This window comes from Trifolium pratense, linkage group LG6 (assembly GCF_020283565.1).
Source record: "Trifolium pratense cultivar HEN17-A07 linkage group LG6, ARS_RC_1.1, whole genome shotgun sequence".
In the NCBI taxonomy this organism is placed as follows: domain Eukaryota; kingdom Viridiplantae; phylum Streptophyta; class Magnoliopsida; order Fabales; family Fabaceae; genus Trifolium; species Trifolium pratense.
The window spans coordinates 30,782,898-30,806,117 of NC_060064.1; the positions used below are offsets into that span (position 1 = coordinate 30,782,898).

Below are 23,220 nucleotides of genomic sequence, written 5' to 3' on the forward strand. Positions count from 1 at the left end.
ATTGGTTATGTGGCATTTTAAAATTAAATAAGTATTTAAAAATAAATAAATTACAAATTGTTTTTTAAAAAATAAATTATAAAATATTTTTTTTATTATATGTAGTTTGTAAAATAATTTTGTTATATAAAAAAGTAAAAAAAAACATTTTATGAATTATTTTTTAAAAACTTTGTAAACTTTTTTTTAAATAAAAAATAATTATTAAACTTTTTATTAAAAAACAATTTTTAATACATTTTTATAAAAGCAAATATTATTATTTTTTAATTAAATCATATTTTTAATTTTTTTTAAATGTCACACAAGCAATTTATAGTAAAAAAAGTCAACGGGGGGCTAGCAAATGCAAAAGGGGGTAAACTTGGGGGGCCAAAATCGAGCAATTGAAACTTGGAGGGCTAAAATCAAGCAATTGTGAAACTTAGAGGGTTAAAATCAAGCAATTGAAATGTGGGGGGCCAAAATCAAGCAATTGTGAAACTTGAGGGGCCAAAACTGTATTTAAGCCTAAAACTTAATTAATACTAGTATTACATAAGCTAAAAAAAATAAGCTAATGCAAACGGGGCCTATGTCATACTATACATCATTTTCCAAAAAAATATAATATATGTTTTGGATTGGGTTGAGAAGCAGAGCGGCTTGGAGGCATGTGCGAGGTGTGCGACGGCATATGGTCTCAAAATTTTGAGGGTCTCAACTCAAAATTTTGAGGTCCTATAATATTATTTATATATTATTTAACCTATAAAATATCAGATGTATATTAATAGATTAATTTTTAGACTCTAAAATAATAGTTATATATTGTTAATGTTCATAAATATCATAGTATCAATATATTAGTTATTTATATCGTAAATATAGTATGCAAAATTTAATATTGATAATTTATATGTATACAATAATGTTTTTTTATATTATATGCAATTTGAATCGATAATATTTTTATTTATTTTTATTTATTAATGAGTCACTTTTATATTTTGCACAGAGCCTCCTAAAACTCGGAGACGCCCCTATTGAGAAGTTAACCCTAATTTTTTTTGTATGACCTTATATATTTCCGCTGAAAACATAAACAAAAGTTGTTTCAAAATATTTCCTTTCTCCTATTTAAGAAAGTGCTATCGATGAGTTCGAACAAAACCTAAACTTCTTTCTAATCTTTTGTTTAATTATTTGAAGGAACATGGCTAAAAAGCATGAGGGATGTGCTGTGGGAATTGACCTTGGAACAACTTATTCATGTGTTGCTATATGGCTTGATGAACACAATAGAGTTGAAATTATTCACAATGATCAAGGAAACAGAACAACACCTTCTGTTGTTGCTTTCACTCATGATCAAAGGTTGATTGGTGATGCTGCTAAGAATCAGGCTGCAACAAACGCACAAAACACTGTCTTTGGTAAATTTTTATTTGTATTATCTACTACTTCATGTAAATAGGGTTTGTTACTCTGTTTGTTACTAGTTTTTTTTTTTTTTAATGGATTTTGATATTCAATAGTTTAGATACACACATTATTTCCTCAAGTTTTTTCTCCAACAGAGAGGATCCTTTCTAATGAAAAACTATGTTTTGGTGTTGTAGTTTAAAACTGATTTTACACAATTGCCAAATTAGATAGACAAATGAATGATGAGAATTTACTTTTAATATTTTTTTATTTTTTATTTTAGATGCTAAGAGGTTAATTGGTAGGAAATTTAGTGATTCTATTGTTCAAAAGGATATGATGTTGTGGCCATTCAAGGTCAATGCGGGCGTGAATGACAAACCCGTGATTACCCTTAAGTACAAGGGTGAAGAGAAGCAATATTTTGCTGAAGAAATATCATCTATGATTCTGACAAAGATGAAAGACATTGCCGAGGCATATACGGGGTCTCCTGTAAAAAATGCGGTTGTTACTGTGCCGGCTTATTTCAATGATTCTCAGCGAAAAGCCACCATAGATGCTGGTTCTATTGCTGGCCTTAATGTCATCCGGATAATCAATGAACCTACTGCTGCTGCTATTGCATATGGCCTTGACAAGAGAAGTGATGGTAAACGAAATATTTTTGTCTTTGATCTTGGTGGTGGTACTTTTGATGTATCTATTCTCTCTATTAAGGGGGATGTCTTTGAAGTAAAAGCCACTGCTGGAAACACTCATCTTGGTGGAGAGGACTTTGATAACAGAATGTTGAACTACTTTGTAGAGGAGTTCAAAAAGAAGAATAATGTGGACATTAGTGGGAACCCAAAATCATTACGGAGGTTGAGAACTGCTTGCGAGAGGGCAAAAAGGACACTCTCTTTTGCTTTTGCCACCACTGTGGAGGTGGATTCTTTATGTATGGGAATCGACTTTTCTTCATCAATCACTCGTGCTAAATTTGAGGAAATTAATATGGACTTTTTCAATGACTGTATGGCAATTGTTGATAGTTGTCTTAGGGATTCAAAGATATGCAAGAGTGATATTGATGATGTTGTTCTTGTGGGTGGCTCATCTAGGATTCCGAAAGTGCAAGATCTGTTGCTAGAATTTTTCAAGGGGAAGGAGTTGTTCATGCGTATCAACCCAGATGAAGCTGTTGCTTATGGTGCAGCTGTTCATGCGGCTATTTTGAGTGAAGGCTTTAAGAATGTACCTAATTTGGTGCTACAAGATGTTACCCCATTGTCACTTGGAATTGGTACCGGAAAAGATGTTAACAATGTCATGAGTGTGGTGATTCCTAGAAACACTACCATACCTGTCAAGAAGACACAAATATATCATACATCTGATTGTAGCGATGCCCTTATTAATGTTTATGAGGGAGAGAGAGCACGAGCTCCCGACAATAATCTGCTAGGTTCATTTGTTCTTTCTTGTCGTCCAAATGCTCCCCGTGGCACCCCGTTGGAGGTATGCTTTTCTATCAATGAAAATGGCATCCTAACGGTTTATGCTAAGGAAATATCTACAGGCAATACAAACGAAATCACGATAACCAATGACAAAGAAAGGTTGTCAAGATTTGAAATTCAAAGAAAGATTGAAGAAGCTGAGAAATACCATGAGGAAGATGTGAAATTTTTAAAGGCGGCCAAGGTAATGAGTGCATTGGATTCTTGTGTTTATAATATGAAGAATGCTTTAAAGAAGAAGGATGTTAATCTTATTCTCTCCCCTCAAGAAATTGAGAAGATCAAAAATGCAATTACTTTTGCTATGAATTTGCTTGATAAGAATAACCAACAAGAAGAAATAGATGTTATTGAGGGTCATCTGAATGAGTTGGAGAGCATGTTGAAACCCCTTATAGCCAAGACTAATAATTTTATTTTTCTTTAAGATTTGAAGTCATGTCTTGCTTTTGAAATTAGTGAATGCAAACCTTTAGGTTGATTATAATTATTATCTAATATTATTAAATTTTATGATGTGTTGGAACATGCTACTCAAATAATCTTTGTGATTATTATCATTATCATGCTTACTGTAATATTATCTAATAATCTTTGTGATATATGTGAGTTGACTTAAAAGCAGAGATCCAAAAATTGTGATGGAAAATTTTAAGGATCAAAATTTATTGAAATTTTTTATAGAACCAAAAACGAAATATGATTACTAAAAAAAATAAAATTAAATATGAGATAAAACAAAAAAACTTATTTAACTTTAAAATTTAATAAAACGTATTATCAATGAAATGCAGCCCTTCCAAACATTAATCAATTAGCTTTTATACCTCCCATTGAAAAAATAGAAACATCAATAATACTTGCTCCGTTCCAAAATAGTAATAACCATTGCACGTATATCAATACATGTTTTTGATTACGAATATCTTTAATTGTCTATTAATAAAAATTCTAAATTTTTTGATATTTTGAAAATATTCATTGAAACACATCAAACAAATCTTATATGATATATTTACATGGTTTAAATATGAAAACGGTCCTTGCAATTATGTCTTGTTTTGATTTTAGCCCCTGTAAAAATAAAAGTTTTATTTTAGTCCCCACAAAATTTTGTAACTTTTAAAAAAGTCCCTCAGCTAGATTTTTTGCTGACATGTCAAATTTTGGATAATTTGGCAGATGTTGAGTAGATCTATTTGCTGACGTGGATATTTTAATTAATATTTCCATTTAACTTTTAACATTAAAATTTAATTTTTATTTTTCATAAAAACAAAATTAATTAAAAAACAGAATAGAAGTTAAAATGAATTTTGTAAAAAAAAAATGTAAAGTTAAAAGGAATGGGAAACGCATAATTGTTTTGCTTTGTTCTACAAAATCACAAAACTCCAAGCATAAACAACCTCTTTAATGAATCCCAGTGCTCCGTGGTTCCCGGACGTCAATGTCAGAGGTGAGGAGTACACACAACAACCTATTATATATGAATTGTGAAATTTATTGTGGGATATGTAGTAGGAACTTGAAGAAGATGAAGAAAACAAACCCTAAGTTTTGATTTTTCCCTTTCTATTTTAAGCAGATTTAATTAATTTTGTTTTTATATGAAAAAGGAAAATTTAATTTTAATGCGAAAATTAAAACATTAAACGGAAAGGTTAATTAAAATATCCACGTCAGCAAAAACAAAGTCCACACAGTATCCGGCAAATCATCAGAAATTTGATATGTCAGCAAAATATTTAGCTCAGAGACCTTTTTATAAGTTTTGAGATTTTGCAGCGACTAAAATCAAACTTTTATTTTTATAGGGGCTAAAATCAAAACAAGACATAATTGCAGGGACCATTTTCATATTTAAACCTATTTACATTTATATACTTTTAGAAAAATACGCTCAAAACAAAATATATAAATAGTGCATTTAGTGAAAATGAGTCTTATAAAATGAGACAGAGAGTGTAATTTCATTGATATAATTTTCGATACTATATTTTTATTCATTGATATAAAATCAAGCCGAGGAAAACGAACCGTTTAATGAAAGAGGGAAATGAAAACATTAAATGATACAATTGGTCTATAGGAAAACGAACCGTTTATTGGTAGAAATGTAGAATTGTTATTGGCATTGGTAGTTGTTAGTTATAATTACTTTTATTGATCAAAATAAAGTTTTTTTTATAGTCCCGATGCGAGCCTCAAAATAAACTCTATTTCTTGTTGTAGTAGACTTCAATATTTGTAAGAAATCAAAAATCACGCTCGAGTATTCTTCTCATAATCTTTTGCTTAGTTAGTTAAAACTTGAAAGATCATGGCAAAAAAATATGAGGGATGTGCTGTGGGAATTGATCTTGGAACAACTTATTCATGTGTTGCTGTGTGGCTTGATGAACACAATAGAGTAGAGATTATTCACAATGATCAAGGCAACAGAACAACACCTTCTGTTGTTGCTTTCACTCATGATCAAAGATTGATCGGTGATGCTGCTAAGAATCAGGCTGCCACCAACGCACAAAACACTGTTTTTGGTAAACTTCTATTTCTACTTCATGTATTTAGGGTCTGTTTGTTATTAGTTCTCTACTTCTTTTATTCTGTGTTTTTGTTTATTACGATGCAAATTATTAGAAACTACCCTCTTGGAGTTGAGACTTCTTAACATACTCAAATGTAGTAGTTGTGTCACATTTTAGATATTTTTATAAGAATCACAGTCTAATGCATTTGTGTCAATCATTATGGCGATGTATTAAGATAACATGAAAAACTTTGATGTTGTAGATGCGAGCCTATATTTAAAACTGATTTTTATTCATTTTCTAAATAAGCTAGAGAGATGAATGATGAGAATTAACTTTTAATGTTTTTCTCCAGATGCTAAGAGGTTAATTGGTAGGAGGTATAGTGATTCTATTGTTCAAAATGACATAAAGTTGTGGCCATTCAAGGTCATTGCGGGTGTGAATGACAAACCTGTGATTACAGTTAAGTACAAGGGTCAAGAGAAGCAATTTTGTGCTGAGGAAATATCATCTATGATTCTGAAAAAGATGAAAGAGGTTGCCGAGGCATATATAGGGTCTCCTGTAAAAAATGCTGTTGTTACTGTTCCTGCTTATTTCAATGATTCTCAGCGAAAAGCCACCATAGATGCTGGTTCTATTGCTGGCCTTAATGTCATCCGGATAATCAATGAACCTACTGCGGCAGCTATTGCATATGGCCTTGACAAGAGAATTGATGGTAAACGAAATATTTTTGTCTTTGATCTTGGTGGTGGTACTTTTGATGTATCTATTCTCACTATTAAGGGCGATGTCTTTGAAGTAAAAGCCACAGCTGGAAACACTCACCTTGGGGGAGAGGACTTTGATAACAGAATGGTGAACTACTTTGTAGAGGAGTTCAAAAAGAAGAAGAATAATGTGGACATTAGTGGGAACCCAAAATCATTACGGAGGTTGAGAACTGCTTGCGAGAGGGCAAAAAGGACACTCTCTTTTGCTTTTGCCACCACTGTGGAGGTGGATTCTTTATGTATGGGAATCGACTTTTCTTCATCAATCACTCGTGCTAAATTTGAGGAAATTAATATGGACTTTTTCAATGACTGTATGACAATTGTTGATAGTTGTCTTAGGGATTCAAAGATATGCAAGAGTGATATTGATGATGTTGTTCTTGTGGGTGGCTCATCTAGGATTCCAAAAGTGCAAGATCTATTGCTAGAATTTTTCAAGGGGAAGGAGTTGTTCATGCGTATCAACCCAGATGAAGCTGTTGCTTATGGTGCAGCTGTTCATGCGGCTATTTTGAGTGAAGGCTTTAAGAATGTACCTAATTTGGTGCTACAAGATGTTACCCCACTGTCACTTGGAATTGGTATCCAACAAGATGTCATGAGTGTGGTGATTCCTAGAAACAGTTCCATACCTGTCAAGAAGACACAAAGATATTCTAAATTTGATGCTTATCGCAATCCCATTATTAATGTTTATGAGGGAGAGAGAGCACGAGCTCCCGACAATAATCTGCTAGGTTCATTTGTTCTTTCTTGTCTTCCAAATGCTCCCCGTGGCACCCCGTTGGAGGTATGCTTTTCTATCAATGAAAATGGCATCATGACGGTTTATGCTAAGGAAATATCTACTGGAAATATGAATGAGATCACCATAACAAATGACAAAGAAAGGTTGTCAAGATTTGATATTAAAAGAAAGATTGAAGAAGCTGAGACATACCATGTGGAAGACATGAAATTTTTAAAGAAGGCCAAGGTAATGAGTGCATTGGATTCTTGTGTATACAATATGAAGACTGCTTTACAGGAGAAGGATGTTAATCTTATTCTCGCCCCTCAAGAAATAGAGAAGATCAACAATGCAATTACTTTCGCTATGAATTTGCTTGATAAGAATAACCTACAGGAAGAAATAGATGTTATTGAGGGTCATCTGAATGAGTTGCAGAGCATGTTGAAACCCCTTATAGCCAAGACTAATAATTTTATTTTTCTTTAAGATTTGAAGTCATGTCTTGCTTTCGAAATTAGTGAATGCAAACCTTTAGGTTGATTATAATTATTAGTTCTAGTTACTCAAAGTGGTTTCTGTTTCCTGTTTTGCAGATCAACACATCTCTTTAGGTTGATTATAATTATTATTATCTAATATTATTAAATTTTATGATGTGTTGGAACATGCTACTCAAATTATCTTTGTGTTGGAGTATTATCTAATAATCTTTGTGATTTAAGTTTTACACATGTACATCCAATAGAAATTCTGTTTTTGATCACCGGTTTTACAATTTTGCAAACCATTAGTATCCATTAGTATCCATTTAAACTATCACATTGAACCGACTCGAACCAATTTGGCCGATTTTATAGTCAATCTATGTACTAATTACTAGAGTATGATCCACTCACCCCAACTTTTTTCATTTTTAAAAAATAAAAATAAGTGTATTTTATTCTTAGAGTGAACTTACAAGGTTCATGATATATAACTTCACATGAACAAGTGATGTGGTCTTCACCTGTTTTTTTGGCGTTTTAATTGGTCTGTAATCCAACTTATTTAGAACAAAAAATAGATCTAAAGTGTAATCCCTATTTCTTGGTGTGACCTATTCAAGAAATCCTATTGGAGAAGAATTCAAAAAACAAAAGCAATAGCTATAGTTTGGCTGACAAGTAATCCCTATTTCTTGGCATGACTTATTCAAAATCATGCACACTCTCACTCTTACACTACTCGAGTACTCTTTTTTTTTTTTTGAATGGCAAATATAATTATATATATATATATATATATATATATATATATATATATATATATATATATATATATATATATATATATATATATATATATATATACTTGAGTATTCTTCTCTTACAATCACATTAAGACTTGAGTTTTTATTTCCAACTTTTTGTTTAATCGAAACATCATGGTGAAAAAATGCAAAGGACGTGCCGTAGGAATAGACCTTGGAACGACATATTCATGTGTTGCTGTGTGGCTGGAGGAAAAAAACAGAGTTGAGATTATTCACAATGATCAAGGAAACAAAACAACACCTTCTGTTGTTGCTTTCACTGATGATCAAAAGCTGATTGGTGATGCTGCTAAGAATCAATCGACGACCAACCCTGAAAACTCCGTCTTTGGTAAATTTTTATTTGTAAACTTAATAGAAAATTGATTTTGATATTCAATATTTAAAAATTGATTTTGATATTCAAGAAAAACTACTCTAAACCAGTTGTGTCACGATTCTTGATATTCGGTCAAATGCAATTGTTGCCGTGTAAATGGCAAATGCAATGTGATTACAACATAAAATTTTATACTCTGATGTTGTGGTCACTAAACTTTATTCAAAATCCTGATTATTATGTTTGTTGAAATATGATGCACATTTCTAGATATTTCTAGAATACATTAGTAGTTTATAGAATAACTTAGCATTGGTGCACATGCTAGAATTTTCTAGAACTAGAACACTTTAGAAGTTGATCATAGAATAGATCAATACCATATATGTATTAAGAAAATGTCATGAAAATTCTAGAATGTAGTATCTAGAATATACCACTCATACCTATAAATAGGTAAACTATGTACAATTGTATTGAAGCCTTTGAAATGCAATGACAATAACAATAAGGCTTCACCATGCTACCACTACTCTCCTCCTACTACTAATGTGTTAGCTCTTGTTCCATGTTACTGAATACTTCAATATTAGCTTTCACACTACTTGTTACTATCCTTCAACTATCAATCAAAGTCTTCTACAATATCAAACTAATTTCTAAACTATCACTACTACCTCAACTACTAACAATGTTTTTGTTATTTTATATAAACAAATGAATGAGGAAAAGTTACTATTAATTTTTTTTTTCCAGATGCTAAGAGGTTAATTGGTAGAAAGTTTAGTGATTCGGTTGTTCAGAAAGACATAATGTTGTGGCCATTTAAGGTCACTGCTGATGTGAATGACAAACCCATGATTACTGTGAAGTACAAGGGTCAAGAGAAACAATTTTGTGCTGAGGAAATATCATCTATGGTCCTTACAACGATGCGAAAAGTTGCAGAGACATATCTAATGACACCTGTGAAGAATGCTGTTGTTACTGTACCTGCATACTTCAATGATTCGCAGCGAAAAGCCACCATAGATGCTGGTGCCATTGCTGGACTTAACGTCGTTCAGATAATCAATGAACCCACTGCTGCAGCTATTGCATATGGTTTTGACAAGAAAAGTTACTGTGATGTTAAACGAAATATTTTTGTCTTTGACCTTGGTGGTGGTACTTTTGATGTGTCTATTCTTACAATCAAGGGTGATGTGTTTGAAGTAAAAGCCACTGCCGGAAACACACACCTAGGGGGAGAAGACTTTGTTAACCGAATGGTGAAATACTTTGTAGAAGAGTTCAAAAAGAAGAATAAAGTGGACATTAGTGAGAACCGAAAATCCTTAAACAGGTTGAGAAATGCTTGCGAGAAGGCAAAAAGGACACTCTCTTTTGCTTTTGTCACGACTGTCGAGGTAGATTCTTTATTTCAAGGAATTGACTTCTCTTCGTCAATCACTCGTGCCAAGTTCGAGGAAATTAATATGGACCTTTTTAATGAGTGCACGAAAACTGTTGAGAATTGTGTTACTGATTCAAAGTTAGACATTAGTGATATCAATGATGTTGTTCTTGTGGGTGGCTCCTCTAGGATTCCCAAAGTGCAAGATCTAATGCGAGACTTTTTCAGGAGGAAGGATTTGTGCAAGAGTATCAACCCAGATGAGGCTGTTGCATATGGCGCTGCGGTTCAGGCTGCTATATTGAGCAAAGGCTTTAAGAATGTTCCGAACTTGGTGCTGCAAGATGTTACCCCATTGGCTCTTGGTGTCTTATCTGATTTGGATCGTATCATGAGCGTGGTTATTCCAAGGAACACTGCCATACCTGTCAAAAAGACAAAAAAATATGTTACCCGTCAAGATAACCAACGCCAAGTCTCATTTACTGTTTTTGAGGGCGAGAGAGCAAGAGCAGAAGAAAACAATAAGCTTGGTTCGTTTATCCTCTCTACCCTTACTCCGGATGCTCCTCGTGGCACACCCTTGGAGGTAAGCTTTTCTATCAATGAATATGGCATCTTAACCGTTTCTGCCAAGGAAATATCTACAGGAAATACAAACGAGATCACCATAACAAATGAAAAACAAAGATTGTCAACATGCGAAATTAAAAAAATTATTGAAGATGCTAAAAGATACCGCGTCGAAGACAAGAAATTTTTAAGGATGGCCAAGGTAAGTAATGAATTGGAAGCTTGTGTTTACAATATGAATAAGATTTTAAAGATGAAGGAGGTTAGTTTACAGCTCTCCCATAAAGAAAGTGAAAAGATTATCAATGCAATCATTGTGGCGACAAACTTGCTTCATATGAATAACAAAGAGAAAGAAATAGGTGTTCATAAGTATCAACTGAAGGAACTAGAGAAAATGTTGAAACACCTTAAAGTTAAGGCAGGCATTGAGAAGCCCAAATTTTCTTTTTTAAGATCTCTTATTAACAGCTTGGAGGATCTTGTTCTCCACAGTTAATAATCTTTTTTGGTTCTTCAGTTTAGCAAATAAACATTTTTTTCTTCGTTTTCTTTTGATCATTGATGTTGTAGTCTTGCTTTTGTAAGAGTTTTCTTTATTATTGTTATGTACTTCATTAGATTTTTGAATTAAAGTGTCCATTAATTAGATGGCATTCACCTCTATGCTTGTTTTTTCATTTCATTTAATTTACTAGTTTTTTTCATTATTATTTATGAAGCCAACCTTTCTTGAAAGACTTCTAATTATATGTTTATATATTTACCTGCTTGCTTCATAAATTGGTTCTGAATTCTAGCTAGTAGGCTACTTGAAAAAAATAAAATGAAATTATAACATTGTATTAAGCAATTCTTTAAGATGTGTGTATAATTAGTACTTGTAAGGCGAATAAAGTGCATTCTAATTAGGATTCTACTTTTAAGGCGAATAAAGTGATTAGGGTTCTACTTTTAATGCGAATAAAGTGCATTCTAATTAAAGAATTTTATCAATGAAAAAGTTCCGTCCATGAACCAAAATAAAAGGTCTGCAAAACAAAACAAAGAACAGTTATCAATAAAAAAACGTTTTAATGGGCTTTAAGCCCTCTTTATAACAAAAAAAAAAAGTTTTAATAATTTCTCTACACAATTTGTTGGTTTCCCACACTAGCTCGGATATAGATCTCGGTAAAGTGAGGACTTAACCAATTTCTTAGTTGAGAGTGGTTTTGATACGGATTAAAAAAATAGTTTTTATTTTATTTTGATAAACAAAGATTAAAAAAATAGTGATTTTGATGTCAAATAATTTAGAGATTATTCGTAAAAAAAAATTAATAATTTAGAGATTAGATTTTGGAAATTTTATAGAAAAGTAGAATTTGTTTTGTGTTTGTTTATTATAGTAAGAATCACTAAAATAATTTTTAGTTTGTTTGGACACAAGATGTAAAAGTGATTTTTTTATTACAAAATAAGTTTCACCTCTTAATATTTGTTTTCTCTCTCCTCTAAAAAAAAACTATTACTATTTGAGAAGCTACTCTTAGCAGCATCTTATTTTTAGCTGTTTTTTGATTATTTTTAGATTCTGATTATTTTAAAAATCTATAAACATTGAAAAGTAATTATTTTTATAAAATAAGTGATTTTTTCCTAAAATAAGTTATAACAAACGTCCTCTAGATCTCGGTAGTATTCTAATACCAATAATATTTTTTTTAGTAGCAAGAAAAATCTTTTATTAACAAATTCACCATAACATAAGACACATTTTTTTTTATTTAAAAAAAACACTTTTTTTGTAGCAGCAAAAATCTTTTATTAACGAACTCACCATAACAAACTCACCATAACATAAGACATAACTTGTTTTTTTGGTAAAAAATTAGACACAGGCGGACGCGGAACCTGACTCGCTGATTTTAATAATAAGAAAGTAATAAAAATCCAATACATTAAGAAAAAGTAATAAAAATTCACACAAAATATCAAAATTTATATATATTTTTTATGGTTTTGATAAATAATATTTAGTTGTTATATTTTTTTAATTGATTGACAAAAGATTTCGTTCAAAAAATAGTGATTTACCTATTTTTTTATAATAAAAATACTGACTTACCTATTAGTTTGGACCCAGATTTGCTGCTGTTGATATTAACACAGTTTCCCACTGTTTTAAATCACAGCCACTGAATTTTGATCGAACGTCTGTGATTAATCTTTCTCTATTAAATCTCAGCCACTGATTCAGATCGAACGGTCCTTAGCTGTTACAGCGTCCTGATGTAACAGCAGGAAATCCATTTCCCTATTAGTTTAATGAACTGATGTACAAATAAACGTTAAATTTGATAGGGAGAATCACGGTTCGATCCACCGCAACTTTGATCGGGAGAGGGCTGAAATCACTTGGTGCAAAGACCGACCCCCGATCCAAATTAGGGATCCATTTAGCCGGATACTGTATTGAAAAAAAACCAGATTAGGTGTTTTTTTTTTAATGGCAAGGATATTTTTCTTGGCTAAGAAGTAAACACTATTTCTTGGTGTGGACCGTGAGTCGAACTAAAGCCAAACAAACACACCGAATTTGTTGGCATGATATAATTTTTTCCCTATAAATTATATCTCTTTTATAGGGTTTTTGAATACATCAACAAAACCTAAACGTTCTGCTTCTTCCTAATCTTAACTTGATTTTTTCACTTGAAATCTAATGGCAAAAAAATATGAAGGACGTGCTGTTGGAATAGACCTTGGAACAACTTATTCATGTGTTGCTGTGTGGCTTGATCATCAAAATAGAGCAGAAATTATTCACAACGATCAAGGAAACAGAACCACACCTTCTGTTGTTGCTTTCAATGATGATCAAAGGTTGATTGGTGATGCTGCTAAGAATCAAACTTCCTCCAACCCAACAAACACGGTATTTGGTAAATTTCTATTCTCTAATACTTCATGTATTTAGTGTTATCGTTATGAATTTACGGTTTCTAATAGTTCATGTATTCTCTAGATAGTTGTTATTGCAATGACATAAAATCCATAACATGGTTGTAGCAAATCTTTATTTAAAACCATGGTTGATGAGCAAATGGTTGATGAGAATCTACTATTAATATTTTTATTTTCAGATGTTAAGAGGTTAATTGGTAGGAAGTTTAGTGATCCTATTGTTCAAAAGGATATAAGGTTGTGGCCATTCAAGGTTATTTCCGGAATTAATGACAAACCCGTGATTACCCTTAAGTATGCCGGTCAAGAAAAGAAATTTCGTGCAGAGGAAATATCATCTATGATCCTTACAAAGATGCGAGAAGTTGCAGAGGCATATCTGCAGTCTCCCGTCAAGAATGCCGTTGTTACTGTGCCAGCTTACTTCAATGATTCTCAGCGAAAAGCCACTGTAGATGCTGGTTCTATTGCTGGCCTTAATGTGATTCGGATAATCAATGAACCTACTGCTGCAGCTATTGCATATGGTCTTGATAAGAGAAGTGACTATAATGGTAAACGAAATATTTTTGTCTTTGACCTTGGCGGTGGTACTTTTGATGTGTCTATCCTTACTATCAACGGAGATGACTTTGAAGTGAAAGCCACGGGTGGAAACACTCACCTTGGGGGAGAAGACTTTGATAACAGAATGGTGGCCTACTTTGTAGAGGAGTTCAAAAAGAAGAATAAACTCGATATTAGTGGTAACCCAAAATCTTTAAGGAGGTTGAGAACTGCTTGCGAAAGAGCAAAAAGGATACTCTCTTTTGCTTTTGTAACCACAGTTGAAGTAGATTCTTTATTTCAAGGAATTGACTTCTTTTCATCAATTACTCGTGCCAAGTTTGAAGAAATTAATATCGACCTATTTAAGAAATGTATGACAATTGTTAAGAGTTGTCTTGGTGATTCAAAGATATACAAAAGTGATATTGATGATGTTGTTCTTGTGGGTGGCTCGTCAAGGATTCCAAAAGTGATGGAACTATTGCTAGACTTTTTCAAGGGGAAGGATCTTTGCAAGGGTATCAATCCGGATGAAGCTGTTGCTTACGGTGCAGCTGTTCAGGCTGCAATTTTGAGTGAGGGATTTAAGAATGCCCCAAACTTGGTGCTGCGAGATGTTACCCCATTGTCACTTGGTATCGAAGCAGATGTTGGTCGTGTCATGAGTGTGGTGATTCCTAGGAACACTTCTGTGCCTGTCAAGAAGACCCGAAAATATGGTACTTCTAAAGATAACCTTATCGATGTCTCAATTAACGTTTATGAAGGTGAGAGAGCAAGAGCCGCAGACAACAATCTGCTTGGTTCGTTCACCGTTTCTTGCCTTCCAGGTGCTCCTCGTGGCCAGCCGTTGGATGTTTGCTTTGCCATTGATGAAAATGGTATCCTAACTGTTTCTGCTAAGGAAATATCTTCAGGTAGTACAAACAAGATAACCATAACCAATGAAAAAGAAAGGTTGTCAACATTAGAAATTAAGAAAATGATTAAAGAAGCTGAGATATACCATGCGGAAGATATGAAATTTTTAAGGAAGTCCAAGGTAATGAATGCATTAGATTCTTGTGTTTACGAAATGAAGAATGCTTTAAAGAAGAAGGATGTTAATCCAATCCTTTCTCCTCAAGAAAGTGAGAAGATCAACAATGCAATTAATGTGGCCATGAATGTTCTTGATGAAAATAATCATCAGAAAGAAATAGATGTTCTTGAGGATAATCTGAAGGAGTTGGAGAGCATGTTGAAACACCTTCTGGCAAAGACCGGCTAGTTTATGATAATGTTTTCTTTCAACATAATAGTTAAATTCTTTCTGTTTTCTGTCTTAGATTTAGTACAATCTTTGAAAACCTTGTTCCCTTATCAAGATCGCTTTCATGTTCTGGTGTTCTATAGTTAATCATTTTTGGTGCTTATGTTGATCAGATAATCTGTTTTTTAGGTTGATATATGTGGATAAAACCGTACTAGAGCTAGAAAACATCAAGAAATTAATTAACTTTGTTCATCATGTTTATATGCTTAATAAGAAAAAAATAACATTAATTTGGTCTCTTATAGTTTTGGAATTTTAGTTACTTGCTGACATGAGCGAAAAGTTTAAGATTATGACTGTAGTTTCTCAGCTATTGTGTGCGAAAATATATTGAGACATAAAAATGTTAAATTGCGAGAAATATATTTGTATTTGGTATAATTTTACATTTCACATTCAAAAGAAAATTTACTGATTTGCTATATGATTCAATTCATTAGAATATATACTCATTGAATTGCACGGAAACATTCACGGTGAAGAGTTTATTTCATTGATTTGGACCTGTGCAAATTTTAAATTACTATAAGAAAATTGTACATTGTCTCCCTCTCTTTTTTCTATAAGCATTTTGATGTTTAAAATGGCATTTGTCTAATGTCTATATTTGTTGGCATTTAAAAAGATCTGCTTTGTAATTATCTCCACCTTTGAAAATTGTGTGGATTAAAGTTATTGAGCGGTGTTACGTTATTCAAGTGTTACACCAATATTAAACTTGTCAATTCGATCAAGACTACTTTAACGCTTAATTAACCAACCTATTCACTCAAATCTACCTTTTTTTTACAAGACACTCAAATCTACCATTTCCACTATATATATATTCCGTACAAAGTTCATGTGAAAATAATGTATTTAAAAGGGGACATTGTAATGTTTAGGAGCTGGAGTTCGAATATTAAATCCCATAGAGAGTGTGTTGGAGTGTGTTTGTTAAAGAGTGTGTTGCTAGCACTCCTCTTATTATAATGAATGGAATTTTGGCCATTAGACTATTTGACACAACATTATAAGAGATAAATTATATCATGTTTGTTTAATTGCAGACACATAAAGAACAATCGTATGCAATTTATAGTTTTAGAAATATTTTTAATGACACAGATTGAGATAGTTCCTAATCATAATAAGTTACACATTCTGTCCAAAATCTTTGTACTCCAAATTTTTGTACTAAATCTTTGAACACCTTCTGGCAAAGACCGGCTAGTTTATGATAATGTTTTCTTTCAACATAATAGTTAGATTCTTTCTGTTTTCTGTCTTAGATTTTGTACAATCTTTGAAAACCTTGTTCCCTTATCAAGATCGCTTTCATGTTCTGGTGTTCTATAGTTAATCATTTTTGGTGCTTCTGTTGATCAAATAATCTGTTTTTTAAGTTGATATGTGGATAAAACCGTACTAGAGCTAGAAAACATCAAGAAATTAATTGACTTTGTTTGTTCATCATGTTTATATGCTTAATAAGAAAAAAATAACATTAATTTGCTGACATGAGTGAAAAGTTTAAGATTATGACTGTAGTTTCTCAGCTATTGTGTGCGAAAATATATTGAGACATAAAAATGTAAATATTATTGATATTTTGTTCATTACGTCTTGAAACTAGTCATTTTAAAATGCAAAAACAGCAACTCATGGGATCGATCACATGTCCCATTGGTTGCTTTAACACTATAATCACTAGATCAAGTTGAAACAAGCAATAAAATTTCACCCAAATACGTATATATATCTATATATTAATTAATATAACATTTTTAAATTATTTTTTTTATCTTTTAAGATTCCTCAGAAAAAAATTAGGCAAATGCTAAATAGTGCCCCGGGGCACTCTTTGGATAATTAACAAAGATTCCAAATTATCCACTCTCAAAACAAAGATTCAAGCTTCTAAAGAAAAGATCGCTAGGGAGAGAAATTAACAAAATTCCAATACTAAAATCTCAATTCATTCATAATTTTCAAAAAACCCTAAATTAACAAAATTAACAAAACCCTAAAATCAAGATCAATTACCTTGCTAATGTTGTCTGAATCTTCGTGAGGAAGGGTTGTGGTGATGAATAAGGAGAGAAATCGCACAAAAATCTGAGAAATTCACACAACAAAATCGCAGAGAAAAATGGAGAAATTGCACTGAAAAATCGCACAGAGATAGGAGACTGAGGAGGAGATCTCGTGCGGTCATGGACAGTGGTGGTGGCTGGAGTGGTCGCCGCCGCCGCCGCCACCGGTTCAGAATCTTCAGATCAGATTTTCAGTGGTTTGTGTCAATAGTTTTGACATGAGATGAGAGAATATTAGTTTAGAGAGAAGTGTAGAGAGAAGTGTGAAATTGTATTGTGAGAGTGGAGTTTCAGACTTTGGGTGTCAACTGTCAAGGGGTCAAGGTGCAAAATAAAATATTCAGGGTGGTCAAAATTAGAAAAAAATAGGGGTACCGGTGGAAATTTTCAAATTTCAGGGTGTGCAGGTGCACACCCTCACCATGCACTGGATCCGCCCCTGTTAGGAATGGGTGCTTGGAAGATGAACAAGATGATTGTCTCACACACAAATGAGAAGTTGAAGAATCACTATAAGTCTTGGTTGAAGACACCAAGTTTTATTAGGCTTGGTAGTGTGGCCAATAGTAATTCATTGGTAGTAAGTAGTTCTCCGCGGTTCAATGTTTATGAATGTGATTTTGGATGGGGAAAACCTTTGACAGTTCGAAGTGGGGATTCAAATAAAAGAAATGGAGAAATTACTGTGTTCCCTGGTTCAGAAGAAGGTAGTATCGACTTTGAAGTTTGTCTTCCTTATGAGATTTTGGAAGCAATGGAAAATGATCCTGAGTTTATGGGTGTCGTGTCCAACTAATGTGGCTTTTAATGTTAGATTGCAGTGAATGTTAATTTGGCAAACTATTGTGTATACTATATGGAACTCTCGTAATGATCTTTTCTTTTCGAAAGAAACTTTTCCTGCTGAGTGTCTAATTGATAGGGTGAATCTTTCATCTTAAAAATAAATCTCAAGAAAAAATTATGGCTGCCCCACTCCTTTTACGAGGGAGTGTGCACCCTATTTTTTGCTAGAACCAATATAGTTTGCTGGAGTGTTGAGTTGGGTCTTCGTGATGTTCTGGTTGATTGGAGGCCTCTTGTGTTTGTCCTTCGGTGGATGATCCTTGCCTTTCTTTCTGAGGGGTCCTTGGATCTTCTTTTGATGGCGAGTTAGAAGTGTTTAACTTTTGGTTTGCCTTCTTGTAGGGCTGTGTATGGTTTTTAGAGATTGTTAGGTGTTGGCGAGGTGTACTTTCGATACCCCTTTTTATTCTGAATTTTCTCTTGTTCTTTTTGTTTATTCTATATAATATTATTTGCCATTAAAAAAAATCATTTTATTTTATGTTATTAAGGAACTATAGACAAAGGATGGAGGTGAAGTTTGTTTTGTTCCCTGATGACTAGATATTTTGCACTTAAAACAACTGTTGAAGACTTGAAGTTTTTTCTTCATCACTTATGATAAGTTGGTTTAAGTTTTGTTGAATGTATGGCCATGTAGGCGTAGCGTATGTTATATATTAGTTATGACAAAGCTTGATCATAGTCACATGATTCGCAATTCGATCTGGTACATGATATGAATTCAAACATTGAGTTTGCAATTTTTAAAGAATTAGGTATTAGGAAGGTTTGCATAATCGGTTTGCCGTTTGAGTTTGTGGTACATTTAAATATAATATTCGATACGTTACAAATAAAAAGAATATTAATGAAAAAAATAATATTCAAGTAAGATATAGATAAACATAAGTCCCACGTAAAAAAAAAAAAAAACAAGAGAAGAGCATCCCACACTCTTTGTGGAGCCACTATTGCCTTGCAATACTGAGTCCCACATTTGCCATCAAGCAAACATTCACCCTTCATGATTGCAGTAGTGTTGGAAGCATAGAACTAAGAAAGGTTTTTATGTTGGTTTCGTAACTCCAGCCTTACATTTTCATTGGTTATTATGATATCTTTGGAAACGGTTTGTACCTCAGCAGAGACATTTAACATACCATCGGAATCTGCAGCAAAGCAGACATTAATAGGAAATTCAAAAGCAGGATCAGGAAGTGAGATATTAGATGAACCAGGAATATTAATCGTTATTCCAGAACCCTCTTGAAAATCAATCGTAACACTGGATTTGTTATCTTCAATTGTAACATTTACTTTTTTATTTTTCTCTATTTTTCCATGTATTGGTTCCCCTGCAAGAGACATCCGGGTAAGATATTGATGCACATTCATTGGAACATTCTTAAGGCCTCCCCTTAACAAAGCAGCTTGGATTGCTGCACCATATGCAGCAGCCTTAGCCTCATCAGGATCAAACAGTTTCACCCCTTTTTTAAAAAAGTCTTCTAGAAGATTCTGAATTTTGGGAATCTTTGACGAGCCACCAACAAGTACGACATCATCTACACTACTCGTGCCTATTTTAGCATTAGTAAGACAACTCTCAACGATATTCATAAACTTTTCAAAGAGGTCCATGTTGAGTTGCTCAAACTTAGCCCGAGTGATCGAGCGATCAAAGTAAATATCATGACATATAGCATCAACTTTAATTATGACCTCATAGCGATAAGAAAGTGTCCTTTTTGCCCTCTCACACTCAATTCTCAACCTCCTAAGGGCACTCGAATTTCCACTAATCTCAATTCCATGCCTCCTTTTGAACTCCTTCACAAAATGGTTCACCATTCTATCACTAAAATCCTCTCCTCCAAATTGTGTCTCGGCCGTTGCCTTTATTTCATACTTGTCACCCTTGAGTGTGATGAGAGACACACCGAAAGTTCCACCACCGATATCACAAATAAAAATATTTTTATTTTCAACACAATTGGCCCTCGTATGTAGACCATATGTAAGAGCTGCAGCAATTGGTTCGTTAATTATCTGCATTACATTTAGGCCAGCAATGAGACCAGCATCTTTCATGGCTACCCGCTGAGAGTTGTCAAAATAAGCAGGCACAGTGATCACTACAGTTTTGACATGTGACTCTAAAAATTTCTCTGCCATCTCTAGCATCTTTTTGATTATTATAGATAATATTTCTTCAGGAAAAAGGTGTTTTTCCTTACCTTTGTACTTAACAACAATCATAGGTTTGTCATTTGTACTAGAAATGACCTTGAAAGGCCATAACCTTAGATTGTTCTGAATTATGGGATCACTATATTTCCTTCCAATCAACTTCTTTGCATCTGCAAAATAAAAAATGTTGGTGATGATGATTACTATTCCAAGAACAAAATATTTCGATCTCTTTATCGGTCAGTTATGTGTAATATTCAAAAACAAAAAAGATAAAATTACCAAAGATGGTGTTGGATGGGTTAGAGGCAACCTGATCTTTAGCAGCATCACCAACCAACTTTTGAGAATTAGTGAAAGCAACAAACGAAGGGATGGTTATGTTGCCTTGTTCGTCGCGGATAATCACTGCGCTATTGTTTTGCTCCTGCCATACAGCGACTCGTGAGTAGGTTGTGCCAAGGTCAATTCCAATCACAGGTCCCTCATTATTTCTGGCCATTCCCTTTATGTTTGAATGAAACTGTTCTAGTTATATGACCGGAAAAGCAGAGTTTAAAAGAGAAAGAGATATATGCGAATAGTTATTGCATATTTTGGGTATTCTAATTTATAAATGTGGAAAATGAAAATTATCTGAGTGTCACTACATTAATCAGTCTTAAAGACTTACTTATAGTAATTGTGTGCATGCATGATGCATGTATCTTGAAACCATAAATTGAACTTATTTATATCCCAGCATGACTTTTCATTATCCCCATAAACTCTTGATACTCTCACCGTCCAAATTTTATTGACACAGTTGATTGTTTCAAGCATGTCGATATATAACTTTGACGAATAATATTTTTAATTGTATAATAGTAAAAATTATAAAAATATGATATTTTGACAATACTCATTGAGACGAATCAAACATCTTATATGTTAATATTTATTTTTGTTTATTAGTAGAAAAGTAAGGTCAAAACAATATATGTAAATAGTGCACAATAGTAAACTACTGTGTCAATTAAATTGGAACGGAGAGAGTATATAGTATCCGTTTTATGTAAAACCTTTTGACTTCTAAGTTGTACTACATGTACACCCTTCTCTAAAACTGTTTGAAATTGAATTAGTCTCTTTTGTGCCAAATATATATAAGAAAAAATTGCGTCTTAGATTTAATTACATTGGGCGCAATTTTTGAGAAGTGGAGTTATAAAAGAATTGAAGAGAATCCCTGACCCTTACACGTGACCTATATAACAAATGAAATTTTTGACTCACTCGGTCTCAAAATAAATGTCACAATTTGATTATATGCACTGTATTCACATTAGAGGTGGGAACAGGTCAGGCCGGCCTACATGGCCTTAAGGCCTAGCCTACATAGGCTCAGGCCAGGCCAGCCTATTTCTTTAAATAGAGCAGGCCAATACTTTTTTATAAGCCTATTTAGCTAAAAAGGTCAGGCCGCAGGCCATTAAAAAAGCCTTTGAGGCCTACTAGGCCGGCCTATTTAAGTTAACATGAATAATATTTTTATTACGATTATTATTTATATATTAAAATTTATACTTTGATTAAATTATAAATCTATTAACTTTTTAAGTAATTTAAGTTTATTAATCTACATTAGTTTTTAACATATATAAATGTATTATTATAAACTAGAATTGAAATATGATGACATATATAGTCAAATTCTCTAAAATATCAAATGGAACATTATTTTATTAGTTCATAAGTATATTTCAAAATAAATATAATTATTTATTTAAATATGTTCATATGAAATAAGCTTTTAAACAGGCTAACAGACCACATCAGACTTTCAAAAGGCTAGGCTCAGGCCTAGAATTTAAGCCTATGATAGGCCACAGGCCAGGCTCAGACCTTCGATTTTTTGACAGGCCAGGCTCAGGCTTGGCAAAGCCTAGCTCGGCCTAGCCTATTCCCACCTCTATTCACATAACATACATTGACTATATTTTTCTAAAGACAAATATACAATATATTGATAGATTTATCTATTTTTTAAATATCGACTTTTAATATAAGCAAAAGTTAGTCAACAAAAGTGAACGTATTTGATACAATCTTTAACCGAATACATCAAGTTTCTTTAATTCATTTTTGGTAACATTTTCATCAAATAAAGAATAACCTAGCTAGTCACAATCAACTATTTTTTATTTTCCAAATTTATAATAGTAGTAGTAAATCACTTTCTAGAACAGTACTCATTCATTTGAACGAGAAAATGTTCAGAAAATATATGGACCTGCAATTGGAATCGAACTTGACACGAACAACTCCCGTGTTGCTGTATGGCAAAGACAGACAACATAGCCAAGATAATTCACAATGAACAAGGATACAGATGTGGATGATCCCCCGGATGCCCCCTCGCGTGACCCAGCAGCGGTATCAGAGTCTGGTTCGACGAAGGGTTGAACTGACTCCTTGTATCGAAAGTCCTCCTGACAAAGGTGGTCAGACGGCGGGTCCCGTTGAGAAAAATATATATTTGTTATTTGAAAATAAATATTAGAAAATTAGCAAATAATTATTTCTTTTTGAGGAAAACATCAACAAGAACATGTTTTTCTTGAAAAATAAGTAATTTTTTGGTATATATTTGTTTGTTTCTTGATTTTATTTAGTCTTTTATTTTATTTTTTAGTAAAAATATGGTATTTTTGTATTGATATGATGACATGTTTTCTAAAATAGAGGGTAATATATAAATTTAGTCAAAATAG

At 32.9% G+C, this 23,220-nt stretch overlaps 5 protein-coding genes across 5 annotated transcripts; 4 read left to right on the forward strand and 1 right to left on the reverse strand.

The window, feature by feature from the left end:
• The first annotated feature begins 1,195 nt into the window (after positions 1 to 1,195).
• On the forward strand, positions 1,196 to 3,339 carry LOC123891459 (heat shock cognate 70 kDa protein-like). The gene is made up of 2 exons (XM_045941332.1): positions 1,196 to 1,415; positions 1,691 to 3,339. The coding sequence occupies exons 1-2, from the start codon at positions 1,196 to 1,198 to the stop codon at positions 3,337 to 3,339; spliced, it is 1,869 nt and encodes a 622-aa protein (XP_045797288.1).
• Positions 3,340 to 5,235: 1,896 nt separating this feature from the next.
• Positions 5,236 to 11,074, forward strand: LOC123892090 (heat shock 70 kDa protein 18-like). The gene is made up of 6 exons (XM_045941936.1): positions 5,236 to 5,455; positions 5,802 to 7,427; positions 8,404 to 8,604; positions 9,349 to 9,560; positions 9,609 to 9,638; positions 10,578 to 11,074. Exons 1-6 carry the CDS (start codon positions 5,236 to 5,238, stop codon positions 11,058 to 11,060), a joined length of 2,772 nt encoding a protein of 923 aa, XP_045797892.1. The 3' UTR covers positions 11,061 to 11,074.
• A 2,194-nt stretch (positions 11,075 to 13,268) lies between these two features.
• LOC123891466 (heat shock cognate 70 kDa protein-like) lies at positions 13,269 to 15,329 on the forward strand. Its single transcript, XM_045941336.1, has 2 exons — positions 13,269 to 13,488; positions 13,690 to 15,329. The coding sequence occupies exons 1-2, from the start codon at positions 13,269 to 13,271 to the stop codon at positions 15,327 to 15,329; spliced, it is 1,860 nt and encodes a 619-aa protein (XP_045797292.1).
• Positions 15,330 to 17,897: 2,568 nt separating this feature from the next.
• On the forward strand, positions 17,898 to 18,245 carry LOC123892091 (uncharacterized acetyltransferase At3g50280-like). Its single transcript, XM_045941937.1, has one exon. The coding sequence runs from the start codon at positions 17,898 to 17,900 to the stop codon at positions 18,243 to 18,245; it is 348 nt and encodes a 115-aa protein (XP_045797893.1).
• A 1,033-nt stretch (positions 18,246 to 19,278) lies between these two features.
• Positions 19,279 to 21,194, reverse strand: LOC123891470 (heat shock cognate 70 kDa protein-like). The gene is made up of 2 exons (XM_045941339.1): positions 20,750 to 21,194; positions 19,279 to 20,637 (listed from the first exon to the last, which is right to left on the reverse strand). Exons 1-2 carry the CDS (start codon positions 20,967 to 20,969, stop codon positions 19,331 to 19,333), a joined length of 1,527 nt encoding a protein of 508 aa, XP_045797295.1. The 5' UTR covers positions 20,970 to 21,194; the 3' UTR covers positions 19,279 to 19,330.
• Positions 21,195 to 23,220: the final 2,026 nt, after the last annotated feature.

Coding starts and splice junctions, on each gene's coding strand:
- LOC123891459 (XM_045941332.1), top strand. CDS start 1,196: ATGGCTAAAAAGCATGAGGGATGTGCTGTGGGAATTGACCTTGGAACA. Junction 1,416..1,690: donor CGCACAAAACACTGTCTTTG/GTAAATTTTTAT, acceptor TTTTTATTTTAG/ATGCTAAGAGGTTAATTGGT.
- LOC123892090 (XM_045941936.1), top strand. CDS start 5,236: ATGGCAAAAAAATATGAGGGATGTGCTGTGGGAATTGATCTTGGAACA. Junction 8,605..9,348: donor CCCTGAAAACTCCGTCTTTG/GTAAATTTTTAT, acceptor TTTTTTTTCCAG/ATGCTAAGAGGTTAATTGGT. Junction 9,561..9,608: donor AGACATATCTAATGACACCT/GTGAAGAATGCT, acceptor AATGATTCGCAG/CGAAAAGCCACCATAGATGC.
- LOC123891466 (XM_045941336.1), top strand. CDS start 13,269: ATGGCAAAAAAATATGAAGGACGTGCTGTTGGAATAGACCTTGGAACA. Junction 13,489..13,689: donor CCCAACAAACACGGTATTTG/GTAAATTTCTAT, acceptor TTTTATTTTCAG/ATGTTAAGAGGTTAATTGGT.
- LOC123892091 (XM_045941937.1), top strand. CDS start 17,898: ATGGGTGCTTGGAAGATGAACAAGATGATTGTCTCACACACAAATGAG.
- LOC123891470 (XM_045941339.1), bottom strand. CDS start 20,969: ATGGCCAGAAATAATGAGGGACCTGTGATTGGAATTGACCTTGGCACA. Junction 20,638..20,749: donor CCCATCCAACACCATCTTTG/GTAATTTTATCT, acceptor TTTATTTTGCAG/ATGCAAAGAAGTTGATTGGA.